General features: G+C 36.1%; 1 protein-coding gene across 1 annotated transcript in view; it reads right to left on the bottom strand.

Annotated features, from left to right (window-relative positions):
• The window catches only part of LOC119770122, a 28,505-nt gene extending 19,928 nt beyond the window's left edge, over nt 1-8,577 (bottom strand). Inside the window, exons 1-3 of the mRNA XM_038264453.1 lie at nt 7,681-8,577; nt 7,318-7,614; nt 6,411-7,135 (exon numbers count right to left, since the gene is read on the bottom strand). Coding sequence (XP_038120381.1) covers nt 6,411-7,135; nt 7,318-7,614; nt 7,681-8,577 — 1,919 coding nt within the window. The remainder of the gene's footprint in view (nt 1-6,410; nt 7,136-7,317; nt 7,615-7,680) is intronic.
• Nucleotides 8,578-15,866: the final 7,289 nt, after the last annotated feature.

Here is a 15,866-nt window from a genome sequence, read left to right as displayed (position 1 = left end):
TGAAAAATAAAAAATATTTAGAATTTATGGCAAATTTCCATAGAGAGAGCATTTAGAGTTAAAAACTCTTTACTGCTTTCCTTTGTTTGAAAAATAAAAAATATTTAGAATACAGGTAATAAAATGGCAAATTTCCATAGAGAGCATTTAGAGCTAAAAACTCTTCACTGCTTTCCTTTATTTGAAAAATAAAAAATATTTAGAATACAGGTAATAAAATGGCAAATTTCCATAGAGAGCATTTAGAGCTAAAAACTCTTCACTGCTTTCCTTAGTTTGAAAAATAAAAAATATTTAGAATACAGGTAATAAAATGGCAAATTTCCATAGAGAGCATTTAGAGCTAAAAACTCTTCACTGCTTTCCTTTATTTGAAAAATAAAAAAATATTTAGAATACAGGTAATAAAATGGCAAATTTCCATAGAGAGCATTCAGAGCTAAAACTCTTCACAGCTTTCCTTTATTTGAAAAATTAAAAAATATTTAGAATACAGGTAATAAAATGGCAAATTTCCATAGAGAGCATTAGAGCTAAAAACTCTTCACTGCTTTCCTTTATTTGAAAAATAAAAAAATATTTAGAATACATGTAATAAAATGGCAAATTTCCATAGAGAGCATTTAGAGCTAGAAACTCTTCACTGCTTTCCTTTATTTGAAAAATAAAAAAATATTTAGAAAACAGGTAATAAAATGGCAAATTTCCATAGAGAGCATTTAGAGCTAAAAACTCTTCACTGCTTTCCCTTATTTGAAAAATAAAAAATATTTAGATTTTATGGCAAATTTCCATAGAGAGAGCATTTAGAGCTAAAAACTCTTCACTGCTTTCCTTTGTTTGAAAAATAAAAAAATATTTAGAATACAGGTAATAAAATGGCAAATTTCCATAGAGAGCATTTAGAGCTAAAAACTCTTCACTGCTTTCCTTTATTTGAAAATTAAAAAATATTTAGAATTTATGGCAAATTTCCATAGAGAGAGCATTTAGAGTTAAAAACTCTTTACTGCTTTCCTTTGTTTGAAAAATAAAAAAATATTTAGAATACAGGTACTAAAATGGCAAATTTCCATAGAGAGCATTTAGAGCTAAAAACTCTTCACTGCTTTCCTTTATTTGAAAAATAAAAAATATTTAGAATTTATGGCAAATTTCCATAGAGAGAGCATTTAGAGCTAAAAACTCTTCACTGCTTTCCTTTATTTGAAAAATAAAAAAAAATATTTAGAATACAGGTAATAAAATGGCAAATTTCCATAGAGAGCATTTAGAGCTTAAAAACTCTTCACTGCTTTCCTTTATTTGAAAAATAAAAAAATATTTAGAATACAGGTAATAAAATGGCAAATTTCCATAGAGAGCATTTAGAGCTAAAAACTCTTCACTGCTTTCCTTTGTTTGAAAAATAAAAAAATATTTAGAATACAGGTAATAAAATGGCAAATTTCCATAGAGAGCATTCAGAGCTAAAACTCTTCACAGCTTTCCTTTATTTGAAAAATTAAAAAATATTTAGAATACAGGTAATAAAATGGCAAATTTCCATAGAGAGCATTTAGAGCTAAAAACTCTTCACTGCTTTCCTTTATTTGAAAAATAAAAAAAATATTTAGAATACATGTAATAAAATGGCAAATTTCCATAGAGAGCATTTAGAGCTAGAAACTCTTCACTGCTTTCCTTTATTTGAAAAATAAAAAAATATTTAGAAAACAGGTAATAAAATGGCAAATTTCCATAGAGAGCATTTAGAGCTAAAAACTCTTCACTGCTTTCCCTTATTTGAAAAATAAAAATATATTTAGATTTTATGGCAAATTTCCATAGAGAGAGCATTTAGAGCTAAAAACTCTTCACTGCTTTCCTTTGTTTGAAAAATAAAAAAATATTTAGAATACAGGTAATAAAATGGCAAATTTCCATAGAGAGCATTTAGAGCTAAAAACTCTTCACTGCTTTCCTTTATTTGAAAAATAAAAAATATTTAGAATTTATGGCAAATTTCCATAGAGAGAGCATTTAGAGTTAAAAACTCTTTACTGCTTTCCTTTGTTTGAAAAATAAAAAAATATTTAGAATACAGGTAATAAAATGGCAAATTTCCATAGAGAGCATTTAGAGCTAAAAACTCTTCACTGCTTTCCTTTATTTGAAAAATAAAAAATATTTAGAATACAGGTAATAAAATGGCAAATTTCCATAGAGAGCATTTAGAGCTAGACACTCTTCACTGCTTTCCTTTATTTGAAAAATAAAAAAATATTTAGAAAACAGGTAATAAAATGGCAAATTTCCATAGAGAGCATTTAGAGCTAGAAACTCTTCACTGCTTTCCTTTATTTGAAAAATAAAAAAATATTTAGAAAACAGGTAATAAAATGGCAAATTTCCATAGAGAGCATTCAGAGCTAAAAACTCTTCACTGCTTTCCCTTATTTGAAAAATAAAAATATATTTAGAATTTATGGCAAATTTCCATAGAGAGAGCATTAAGAGCTAAAAACTCTTCACTGCTTTCCTTTATTTGAAAAATAAAAAAATATTTAGAATACAGGTAATAAAATGGCAAATTTCCATAGAGAGCATTTAGAGCTAGAAACTCTTCACTGCTTTCCCTTATTTGAAAAATAAAAATATATTTAGATTTTATGGCAAATTTTCATAGAGAGAGCATTTAGAGCTAAAAACTCTTCACTGCTTTCCTTTGTTTGAAAAATAAAAAAATATTTAGAATACAGGTAATAAAATGGCAAATTTCCATAGAGAGCATTTAAAGCTAAAAACTCTTCACTGCTTTCCTTAGTTTGAAAAATAAAAAATATTTAGAATACAGGTAATAAAATGGCAAATTTCCATAGAGAGCATTTAGAGCTAAAACTCTTCACAGCTTTCCTTTATTTGAAAAATAAAAAAATATTTAGAATACAGGTAATAAAATGACGAATTTCCATAGAGAGCATTTAGAGCCAAAAACTCTTCAGAGCTTTCCTTTATTTGAAAAATAAAAATATATTTAGAAAACAGGAAATAAAATGGAAAATTTCCATAGAGAGCATTTAGAGCTAAAAACTCTTCACTGCTTTCCTTTATTTGAAAAATAAAAAAATATTTAGAATTTATGGCGAATTTCCATAGAGAGAGCATGTAGAGCTAAAAACTCTTCACTGCTTTCCATTATTTTAAAAATAAAAAAATATTTAGAATTTATGGCAAATTTTCATTGAGAGAGCATTTAGAGCTAAAAACTCTTCACAGCTTTCCTTTATTTGAAAAATAAAAAAATATTTAGAATACAGGTAATAAAATGGCAAATTTCCATAGAGAGCAATTAGAGCTAAAAACTCTTCACTGCTTTCCTTTATTTGAAAAATAAAAAAATATTTAGAATTTATGGCAAATTTCCATAGAGAGAGCATTTAGAGCTAAAAACTCTTCACTGCTTTCCTTTGTTTGAAAAATAAAAAAATATTTAGAATACAGGTAATAAAATGGCAAATTTCCATAGAGAGCATTTAGAACTAAAAACTCTTCACTGCTTTCCTTTATTTGAAAAATAAAAAAATATTTACAATTTATGGCAAATTTCCATAGAGAGAGCATGTAGAGCTAAAAACTCTTCACTGCTTTCCTTTATTTGAAAAATAAAAAAATATTTAGAATTTATGGCAAATTTCCATAGAGAGAGCATTTAGAGCTAAAAACTCTTCACTGCTTTCGTTTGTTTGAAAAATAAAAAATAATTAGAATACAGGTAATAAAATGGCAAATTTCCATAGAGAGCATTTAGAGCTAAAAACTCTTTATTGCTTTTCTTTATTTGAAAAATAAAAAAATATTTAGAATACAGGTAACAAAATGGCAAATTTCCATAGAGAGCATTTAGAGCTAAAAACTCTTCACTGCTTTCCTTTATTTGAAAAATAAAAAAATATTTAGAATTTATGGCAAATTTCCATAGAGAGAGCATTTAGAGCTAAAAACTCTTCACTGCTTTCCTTTGTTTGAAAAATAAAAAATATTTAGAATACAGGTAATAAAATGGCAAATTTCCATAGAGAGCATTTAGAGCTAAAAACTCTTCACTGTTTTCCTTTATTTGAAAAATAAAAAAATATTTAGAATACAGGTAATAAAATGGCAAATTTCCATAGAGAGCATTTAGAGCTAAAAACTCTTCACTGCTTTCCTTTGTTTGAAAAATAAAAAATATTTAGAATACAGGTAATAAAATGGCAAATTTCCATAGAGAGCATTTAGAGCTAAAAACTCTTCACAGCTTTCCTTTATTTGAAAAATAAAAAAATATTTAGAATACAGGTAATAAAATGGCAAATTTCCATAGAGAGCATTTAGAGCTAAAAACTCTTCACTGCTTTCCTTTGTTTGAAAAATAAAAAAATATTTAGAATGCATTAGCATTAGCATTAGCATTAGCATTAGCATTTTAGGACGCCCTATCCACGGATGGCTCCACAACGCTTATCCCACTGTTTGGTCTGGTTGTGTTAGACCCTCATTCGGAACAATAATCCAACACAGGAGATACCATGTTTTCATCTTTTGATGAGTGTGTAATACAGCCAGGGCATAAGGGGGTCCTTGCCGGGTCTAAACTATCCTTTGGGGAACGGAAGGAATGTTTGTAAACAACTATCTAAAGTGCGCAAGAATCCCTGCGTCACCTTAGTGGTATAGATGTTTGTAGGGTGGTTTTGGACTCAATGTTAGTAGAAAGGTAGGACCCTAGGATATACCTTTAAAGGTATTGCGGGTTGATAAAAGTTGTTTAAATTTTGTTTTTGGTTAAACTCGCACAGCCGGCTGTTCCGAGGAAAAGAATAAAATTTATACTGATATATATATGTTATTTTAAAATGAAAAGCAAACGATCAGGTGTTTGGGGATGCAAGTTGGCTAATTAATATTTGATTTTTTACGTGGAATATCAATTTAACATGATTTAATAGATAACAGAATTTTAAACTCAAACAGCCGACCGAACAGAAAATCTACCTGTTTTATCAAAATATATTGAAAAATATGACTGCCAAATATTGAAATTAAAAAGATAACGGTAATTGAAATAGCAAAAAAATCTAACATTATAAACTCGAATTTACTGTTTAATATTGAATAAAACGCGAAAATATGTGATTAAAGGAAGTTATCAATATCGAGCGAGGAAACATGACCGGCGAAAAAAGTCCTAAAAGAAAAGCATGTAATTAGAATTGCCTCACCAAATTATTAATCCATTCAATGCTCTGTAACGTTATCATTCAAATACTTTTTTTTCCTAGGGTCGAAATATTTGTGACTGTAAACAATATTTTTCCTGTTATTTCACTGAAAATTCGCTTACGAGTTGACAAATGGCAGAGCACGTCGTTCACCAATTTTTTTTTTTTTTTCCTTGGATGGCCCACCTCATACCCATACACAGTTTTTGTAGTATGGAAGATTTACGAGCAGATATCTTTCGATAATTCTTCGTTCATGTTTAGAGAGTGTCCTGTAATCTTACTCCACTTCCGTGTATGCCCATCCATATCTCTCTTATCTCGTCTCAAGGCGCTCTTACAAATCCTATGTAGAGTCTTTCATCACTCAGATTGCATCAAATTTAGGGTATTGGAACCATTTGCTATTCCACTCGCATATGAGCGCATAGGGTTAAACCGCGCCCAGATTCGCGTTACTTTTGATCAGGTTTATCATATGCGGCCCAAAGTGATCCCATGCGAATGCGTACCGATAGTGAAGATGGCCGACCGTCATAACGTGCTCTTCCTCACAGTACCATCGTGGGTCACTTCTACTCCAACGGCCGTGTCCGTACGAACTCCTTGCAGTTTCTTTTAAACTCGTTGATGTTGCTTGTCGTCTTTGCATTCTCTGGGAGCTGGTTGTAAAGTTTAAATCCTTTGTAAAACAGCGAGTTCTGCGTGCATGCCTTTTTCCAGTTCTGCAATCTGAGATCGTCAGCTCCTCTAGTGTCATGCTCATGGATATCTCTTCCGCATTCCATGGCTTCCGTCAAGTATTGTGGCGCCATCCTTTTTTTCATACGATAAACAAACACAAGGGTATTGTACTCGATTCTTTGCTTTACCGACATCCATTGCAAACATTCGAGCATGCTCCGTCGAGGCGTCAGTCGATCACACTTTAGTATCAGCCGCATTATTTTGCTTTGTAGTACCTGCATCCTTTTCAGTTGTCGTTGTGTTCCCAGAAACAAGATCGATGAACAATAGTCAAAGTGAGGAGCGATGAGCGAATTGTACACCTGAACTTTCGTCTCTGCCGTCAAGTAGCGATTGATCCTACACAGAACACCAAACTTCCGTGCTGCCTTCCGAATAGTATAGTCAATATGTTCGTTGAAATTCAACTTTTCGTCCAACATGACTCCGAGGTACTTCATCGTCTCAACCCGCTCCACAACTCCTCCATCCATCTGTACACACCGTCTGCAGTCGTTGGTTTTCCGTGTCGTCACTACCATGCACTTCGTCTTCGCGATGTTCAACTGCAGCTTCTTCCATTTCAACCATTCCGTGAATCCTACTAGCTCTTCGTTCATGATGTCAAAGCACTCGTCGAAGCTGTCACCAATCACAAACAAAACTGTGTCATCGGCGAACAGGTTCACCTGTACTCTCCTCAGTGCCTGTTTAATGTCGTTTATGTACAGTATGAACAGTAGTGGGCCTAGCACGCTTCCTTGCGGTACTCCGAGCTTGACTGCTGTTTCTGATGACACCGCGCTATTGTACCTTGTCACTTGCGTCCGGTTCTCCAGGTAACTGCTGAACCATTTTAGTACCGTGCCCCGTATTCCACTTTTCTTGAGAACACCTATTAGTTTCGTCCGGTCAATGGTTTCGAAGGCCCGCTTCAGATCCACGAAGACTGATAGAACAACTCTTCCTTCTTCAATACACTGCTTCCACTTCAACAGCAACAGGTTCAGCGCCGATTCACAAGAGTGATTTTTCCGAAAACCAGATTGTTCCTTCAGCAGCACACCAGTACGGTCAATGAACGCTAACAGTTGTTCCTTCACGATTATCTCCATGACCTTCTCGTACAGCGGCAACATGTTGATGGGTCTGTGGTCCTCCGGATTCTTAGATTTAGGAATTTTGGGATGGGAATCACCAAGGTCCTCTTCCATGCGTCTGGGAATTCACCTCGAGACAGCGACTTGTTTACGATATCCAGCAACTCAACTGCAACCACGTCCAAAGCATCCATCATGACCCGTTTCGTGACATGTTCAACTCCAGCACAATTCTTGAGTGACCGTACCGTTTCCTTCAGTTTGTTCATTGTGATCGGTTCAAAGTTACTCAACAACTCTTTGTGTTCCGTCCCTCCTGTCGTCGGCGGCGTAAATGCCGTTGGTGGAATCTTTCCATGTATCTCCTCCACACTCTGTACAAAGAACTCGTTCAGAAGCGTCGCCGTCTCAGCATCTCCTCGTGGTCCTCCAAACACTATCTCAGTTGGCGGCTGTCCTCCAGGCTGGATAAGCGATTTTAAACACCTCCACAGCTTCTTTGAATCGCCGCCGCAGCTCCTTATTTCGTTGTTGATTGACGAGTTCTTTGATGTCCGGATTTGGTTCACGTAACGGTTTCTGCAACGCTTGTACCTATCCCAGTCACTTACCAACTTGGTGCTCTTAAACTTCCGATAGGCATCGTCTCTCAAAGTTTTGAGTGTTGAAAGCTGATCCCCGTACCAGTCATGTGGGTCTGAACGCTCATCGAAGCGGACATCGACGAGACTTCCAACGGCTGCCACAATTTCTGCGTCAAATTTCTCTCCGGCTTCGTTTACTGACGCCATTGGATCCGCTCGACTTCGGTTCGAAAGGAGAATCTCCTGCAGTTTCTCCTTAGAGTACCGCCTCCAACTAATCCGGGTCTTGCTGCGTTCGGAAAGATGCACGCTGCTTTTCCCGGGGTTGATTCCAATTGTTTCATGATCGGAAATTTTCAGCTCCTCTACAACACGTGCATCTCCACCCACCATATTTGTAAACACGAGATCTATCATTGTGCTGCTGCTAGGACCAACACGGGTAGGTTCAGACACTAACTGCTTCATCCCCAAAGCCTCCGTAACGTTTCTCAGCTCACGCGAGTAACCGGGCTCGTTCCATCTTATGTTGAAATCCCCAGCGAAAATGTTCGTCCTATCTTCTACAAAGACGCTCCTGAGCCATGTTTCCAGACTTCCGATAAAACTAGTGTCACTGCTGCTCGGTGAGTGATATACTCCTCCGTAGATTCCATTCAGAGTTGGGCTTTTGACGTCAATTGCCAGGAACCAATTGTCACCAGCTACAAAGTCGGAAATTGTCTCGAAGTCAACACGATCATCCACGTATATTAGAACCCCTCCCGTGTGGGCTGACCTGGACAAACACACGCTTCTCCTATAGTTCTGAATCTCGTACTCGTCAAGATCATGTTGTGAAGTCAAGTGTGTTTCTGTCAAAATCACCAGTTTTGGCTTGTTTTGCTGAATTATCACCTTTAGCTCGTCAAAATGTGTCCTCATCCCTGCTATGTTCATGTACAAGACATCTCCGACGGGTTTTGGTTGCTACAGAGTAAAATCAACCAGCTTATTCCGCCGTTGTTGCTGTTTCCTGTACACCGGACACTCACTGCTCCACGCGGCATGGTTCACGTCGACGTCAGCATTCTTTTCACTCCTTAGTTTCTCACAGTTTGAACATTTTTCACGCTCCGCCTTGCAGTCCTTCAATTCGTGCGGTCCACTGCAGATCGGACAGGTAACAACAGCAGCTTTACAGTCAGCTCCTTTGTGGTTGAAACCGTTGCACTTGAAGCATCTCAGCACCTGTAGTCCATCGAAGACACGGCAACGCTTCCAGCCGCAATTCACCTTCCTGCGTCCAATACTTTGAAGTAAGTGTCTGCGTCCAACTCAACTACAGCGTTGTTGTTGTCGTAGCTCCACTTTTCGTTGCGATAACTTCTGCACAGTTTAAAGTGCTTCAGGTTGGCAAACGAATCGTTGTGATCGATCAACGTCTCCCGTAGTTCGTCCTCCTCCAACTCCTCTGGCATGCCGATGATCTTGACAGTTGGTTTCAGGGAATCCCGAAGCCGTACGTCGTACCGCTCTCCAAGCTGCTTCTTCACGTTCTCCTGAAGTACCTGAACTGAAGCTTCATCCTTCAGTGCTACTACAACTTCACCATTTTTGTTGGTATACACCCGCTGAACGTTCAAGTTTTTAGAGCTGACCTTTTTCTGTACTTCCATTCGGGCGTTCTCAACCTCAACTCCTTCCTTTGGCTTGATAACCACGACTGGGTCCGGCTTCTGGGTTTGTTTCTGTTTTTGCTCCTCTTCCGATAGCACAATTCTTTGCTGTACCACCTTTGCAAAGCTCGCCTTTGGAGTAACGAACTCAGTCACCGTGTCTCCAACTTCTTCTGCTCTCATTTTCTTTGACTCGCTGTCCTCTGCCTCTTCTGCTTTCCTTTTCTTAGATTCCGACCGCGTAATCACACGATTTCGGGTTCCATCCTTATTTCCACTCGCTGTTGAAGTCTTCCTGTCTCTCGCTATTTCCTCGCGCACAACGTTTCTGACAGCCGAATATTTAAAAAAAATCAGTATTGTTAATTTTTACAATTAACACTATTTTTCCAGATTTAGAATTCTGGACTCAACTGCACTATGGGGTATTTCCATATAAGCGAGCGGCCAAAAATATTTTTTTGCTTTTTTGAGACTTTTTTGTGTTGTTTGTACTTAGTATAATGAAAACAAATGAATTTTGATATTTTTCCAGAAAATAAGTTTAATTTTCGATTTTTTCATATATTTGAGGCCACATGCATTAATGTGGTGAATTTTAATATTCTTGCTCTGTCTATTTGATGCACGGAATGGCGGTTTATGCTATGTTAAAGTTTCTGATTTACGTTCAATCTCCCTCCCTTCTTCTTGAGTTAAAATCCACCTCTCTTTGAAGACCCCCTCCCCTCCAATCAAAATTTGATTTTGCGGTGTTTTAGAATTTTAGACGGTTTATTTTATGGAACATTGTATGGATTCTCGTCCACGTTTTTGTTGATCCACTTGCAAATTCACGTTTTCCACGATAAATTCTTCTAAATCAAAATCACTATGTAACCGATTGTCGTTAGATTACTTAAAATATGAACTTCTTCTATGGGCTTTTGTATACCTCGTTTTGAAGCTACAGAACAACATGCGTAGTTTTTCCTCGGTGGTTTTTCCTGAGTTGATCATGTGATGGTTCTGCAATGTTGTAATTATTACAAATATACTCGAAAGTAGTTCTCACGTTTTCAAAATAGTGCTTCGTTATATCGTACAGGGACACTACGGTATTATTATCCATACTTTCAAAAGAACACAACAACGAACTGATATGAATATTCGACGAATCGTTTCTGTAAAATACTTAGAATAGGAATTTCTAATTTTATTAAACGTACCAAAGTACCAACAAAGTCATGAATATCAAACCATTTTCAAAACATACATAGCAGGTGCGTCATTTCTGCTTCCGCAGGTAAATAATGTGATTTTAACCAAGCGTATACGCGAAATCATCAATTTTCATGCATGAATCAAAATGTTCAAAATGGCATAACTCAAAAAGTGCACATAAATGCACTTTGAAATTTGTAGACAAGTTAGGACATGGTTCAAATTTTAAGCTGCAAATTTTTCAGACCGCACAAATGCACACAAAAAAGTACTCCATTAGCAAAGTTGAAAAAATAAATGTTGAATAAAAATCCATCTTTTTGATTTTTATTATTTTTTAGCCTGTAAAAGTGTGTTTTATAAAATGTTATTAAAAAGTTGAATCAATTACCTTTCTGAATATATATAATGATGCAGGAAAAAATACATAAACAGCTACACAATACAACTATGAAAAATAATCATTTTTGTCAAAAACATGTTTTTCTTACCATTTTCGCCTTTGAAGGTCTGCAATTCAGTGAATTTTGAACCTACAACTTTCAAACTCTGGATTTTTCTTAGTTAGAATGTTTATTTTCGAAAAAAATACCAAAAAAATAATTAGAGTATGTCGGTTTTTCGATTTATGGCCGCCTGAAACCCCATAGTGAACTGGTAGCACTGCCACCTTTTTGGAGGTTGCGCCACGCTCAAAACACAAAAGCGCACAAAGTAACACGAACGGCTATTCCTTTCACACTCATGATGTTGCCCCGCTCTTGCTCAGCTAATCGGCTAGCGATGACGATGACAAAACGCCTGCGTCATCAACTCTCACTCTCCACCAGAAGTCGGCATGAGAGGTTCGGTGCTGCGATGACACCCGATGATTTCCGACTGCCACAGCACAGCACACATACTAACACGGGTATTTTTTTCCTTTCGTTCACACACACAAACACGCGCGATCGATTTTGACGAAAGCAATCCATACTCTTTCTCTTTTCCTCCAGTGACAAACTTGATTGCATCACACTTATACACTAATGCCGATCTTGTGCGTGTGATTTTTTCACCACGTTGAAGACTGTTTTCCCCCAAAGCAACGCGGAAAATGGCCGTCTCCGATCACAAAACTTGATAAAAAATGCAAATTTCCCGGTAAATTCAAGAAAATGTCTACATTTATCACACAACATAAGACACAGAACACTTTCAGGATAATCCTAACCACTTTTCAAGTCTATTTCACGCCTAAAACTACCGATATTCAAGGCCTCACAAGCACAAGCTTCAAAGCGAACCGTATCGCACGATGTCTCGAACGCCATCCTCCAATAAAAAAATATTTAGAATGCAGGTAATAAAATGGCAAATTTCCATAGAGAGCATTTAGAGCTTGAAACTCTTCACTGATTTCCTGGCTTGTGAACGGCCCGAGCGGTTTAGGCTTTCAGGATTTTTGTGATATTTACTTGTAGAGTCAAAACAGATCAGTAAACATCACTTATCTGTATATTACACTTTTTGAAGATTACATTTTTGCGGTAACACTTTCAACTTCTACGCGCACGATCACATCACTTTGTATTAAAATTTTCGTCGAGCCAGTTCTCTATGTTGAAGCCAGACTTGTCCTCCAGACCTCTACGCCGAGCCATGCCAGACCCCCGAACTCCTAAGTCCCGGGTGGACTCTTCACGGCAGCTAAGTCCCGGCGGACTCTTCACGGCGGCTAAGTCTCGGCCGACTTCTTCACGGCGGCTAAGTCCCGGCGGACTTCTCAAACAGCTAAGTCCCGGCGGACCGCGGCCTCCACCGCTAAGTCCTGGCCTCTGCTACTGGTGGCTGCTGGCGGGTCCGGCTGGTCTGGGGCGTCTTCTGGAACTGGACTGGAGTTGAGCTGGCTGGAACTGACTGGAACTAATCCTGGAACTAACTGCCCTCCTCAAGAATTTTGAGGTTTTTATAGTCAGTCCCCGAAAACTCTACTAAATTTTGTTCTACTAAAAGTGGTCCGTTTCGATGAGAAGCATCGATGAACCTCATGAATTAAATTATGCAGACCTCTGCAATTCTTCATGACTTTCCGTATGGTGTAGTGAGTACACCTCAAAACCGGAAGTCATGGGTTCGAACCATTGTCGTGAAACTTTAAATTATGTTATTGGAATATCAAAATTATGTTCCTAAAACATTCTCAAAAATGTTGGTCAATAATGAGAAGGTCGAATTCTCCATTGAACGAACATGCCAATGAATTTGGTTAAGCCACACCCTCAATTTCCCCTGTGGAAAAACATCGCACATTCATAATTGAAAGCTTAACCATTTTTTTTGATTGCCTAACAATTGGCGAAATTTAATAAAGGGCTTTTCAGGTGAGGATGACTCATGATCCACACCTGTACATAAGCTTGATTATTTGTCGCGCAACGCGAGTCGACGGGTAAAATTATTTATGCTTGCGTAAGCGCGCATGGTCAGAACTGTGGTGAGGTTCGAAAAATGGACAAATTTAATGATTTAAATTTGAGGTCGCTGCATTCCCCCACACTTACCAGCTAGATGTTTGTATTCTTGAAAAGCATTAAGAACATCTATCGAAAGTTATTCGTAGGTTGAAATAATATTCCCAAAGTCAATAATTTAAATTGTGTAAAAATTACTTTGCAAAAATTCATAAAAAGTTACTTGAATGGCTGGCTATAAAAAAATTGATCCAACAAAAAAATGGTTCGGTTAATCTCCCCCACACTTATCAGCTAGATGATCGTCTGAAAGAAATGATCAGCTATGGAAAGAATATTGTCGGGTGTAGTGATCGTGCGGTTTACAATTTGTTCTTCTTGTGCTTTCTTGTTATAATTATTATAATTATAATTGCTCATTTGATTTTTCTACTGTAAAATTATTTTCATTACTCTTTTGATCTACTGTCCTGTTAAAGTACCTGAATTACCGTTTTGAGATTCTCTATTAAAATATTTTCGTTGAAACTGATTTAAATAAACTTGCATTTGAAATTAATTTTCATTATCTATTAAAAAATCATTGCATTTTTCCCACTGTACGCAAAATTTGTTGTTGTAGAGCTGTGTTGATCGGCTGGTTGTTATTCGTCGTCGTCTTTCATCAATAATCGTCTTCATCGTGAGGCTATTCATTCCACAGTGACTTGGTCAATTGGTCCGTTTTCGAGGCTAAGGTGTTTAATTTCGTCGATTAGTGCAATCGTCGTTTCCATCATAAATTATGCTTCATAACCCAGCTGTGAGTTGACTATGGTCAGTTTTGAGAGTGCATTGACTTCTCACTTGCTGAGTATTGCGAATTGTTCGTAAATCCAGTATATTTGTCCAAAATTGACTTTTCCAGTTGCTTTGCATCTTTGACATTCTCAAATTATTGTCATCGGTTGATGTAATTCTTTTCTCAAATGTTTAGGACATGTTGTTAGTCCAAAATTGTCTTTTCGTGTAATTTGCAACTTTGGCTTTTGTAGATTGATGACACCGGATGATGTTATCATGATCTTCTCCTTTTCAATAGTTTCAGACGTGTAGTAAGATCTCCACTTGCATTTTTTTGTTGCATCATTGATGTTTCGCATTTTAATCATCTTTGCTTCGCTTAATTCCACATTTTGATTGATAATTTGTTTTACGTGAATGTCTCGTTGCTAGAATTGTGTCTTAATTCGACTTGATCCTCATTGATTTACAGCAACATCAACACCGTTACCTGTTCAACTTCCCGCAAGACTTTGCCACTCATCATCTTGCCATCACAAACCTCTGCATACGAGCGCGTAGAACTTCTCAGCATACGAACGCGTCGATCATCTCAAGTCGTCTCGTCTCTCGTCTCTGCCATATTTTACTTCAGTTTTTAGTTTTGTTTCTTCCATAAAAATGTCTTACTTGTTTTCTTCGTATGAACAATATTTAATAATTTTCAGGAATCTATCATTTAATTTCTGTGCAAAATTGAAATTCAAATTTAGTCACAATCTTATAAATCTTATTTATAAGAATCAGTTATATGGAATCAGTTCGATTTTTTTTTTACTAAAAAATCAGTTCTAATTGACTATTATTTTTATACTTGGATAAAAAAATTACTCTATTAAGTTTTTCATTGATCTACACATCCTATCATCTTGTCATTGCAAAACTGCGCATGTTAAATATCCTTTCTGTTCTTCCAACTTCTTATGAAATCTGTACATCACTTTGTGTTTTCATATTTGTCAAATCCGTTCAATCAATTTGTTTATTTGAGCAATTCGCAATAAAATGCTGAATCATTATGATTTTTTTATCCCTCTGAATTTTATCAGTTTAAAGGTGTTTTTCCTTGAAGCATTATTTGTCCCTTGATTTTCCTTGAAGCATTATTTATCCATTCCTTTAATTTTCATTTGACTATCCCGTAAAGTGCAAATGTTTTGAAATGTTTTTAACATATTGAATCCCCCATGGATTACAACTGTTTGAAGCTTTATTCGACATAAAACTCTCCCCATAGAGTACAATTGTCTACTTTTAATCCTTTTGGCGTTGCTTTATCTGTTGATGTATCCCTAGATCGGAACTTTTACCGTCCTTTTCGATCTTTTAGATTCCCACGATATACTCACAAATTTTACCCTTCCTTGAGCTGAATTCCATATTCGTCCTTGCAAGCGTCCTTGCTGATATTGTTGTCTTCTTGATCGTCTTCCATTGGTTTCCTGTAAATCCTTCGTATAAGCATATAACATTCTGAAAATAAATTCTTAATACTTTGTTAAGTAAATTATAAAACACATATTAACATCTAACATTCATTCTGGGGTGCACCTCCCTTGTCCAATTATTCTTACACACATTCTTACTTGCATACAGTATGTAAAAAAAGTATTTACACCCCTTGGGCACTATGCACATTTTGTGATGAAACATGTAAAAAATTTAAAGTTTGACAGGAACCTAGTACTACGTTTTGTTCAGAAACTCATGCCAAACATTTTACTACAAAAGCTCATGAAAAGATGATTTCTATAAAAAGTTATATAACAAATACTATTACGAAAATAAAAAGGTGCAAAAAGTTTGTACACCTTTCGAAAAATTAACATAAATAATGTTATTTGTTGACAAATCACCATAAATCCAGTCTCCCAACTCCAAATAGGCATCCTTGACTGATTAAAGAAGAATTTGGATTGAATATAAAGTTTACTAACTACTTAGTATAAAAGTTTATATAACTCTGGAAATTCTATATAAAACTTATCTAAACCTAATTTTGCAAACTTTTAATTCAACTAAATGTCAATATATTACCATAGAATTGCTAAATAAACATTTTGGAGTGGGTATAACA

Source organism: Culex quinquefasciatus, chromosome 1, assembly GCF_015732765.1.
Source record: "Culex quinquefasciatus strain JHB chromosome 1, VPISU_Cqui_1.0_pri_paternal, whole genome shotgun sequence".
In the NCBI taxonomy this organism is placed as follows: Eukaryota; Metazoa; Arthropoda; class Insecta; order Diptera; family Culicidae; genus Culex; species Culex quinquefasciatus.
This window is presented reverse-complemented; position numbering and strand designations above follow the sequence as displayed.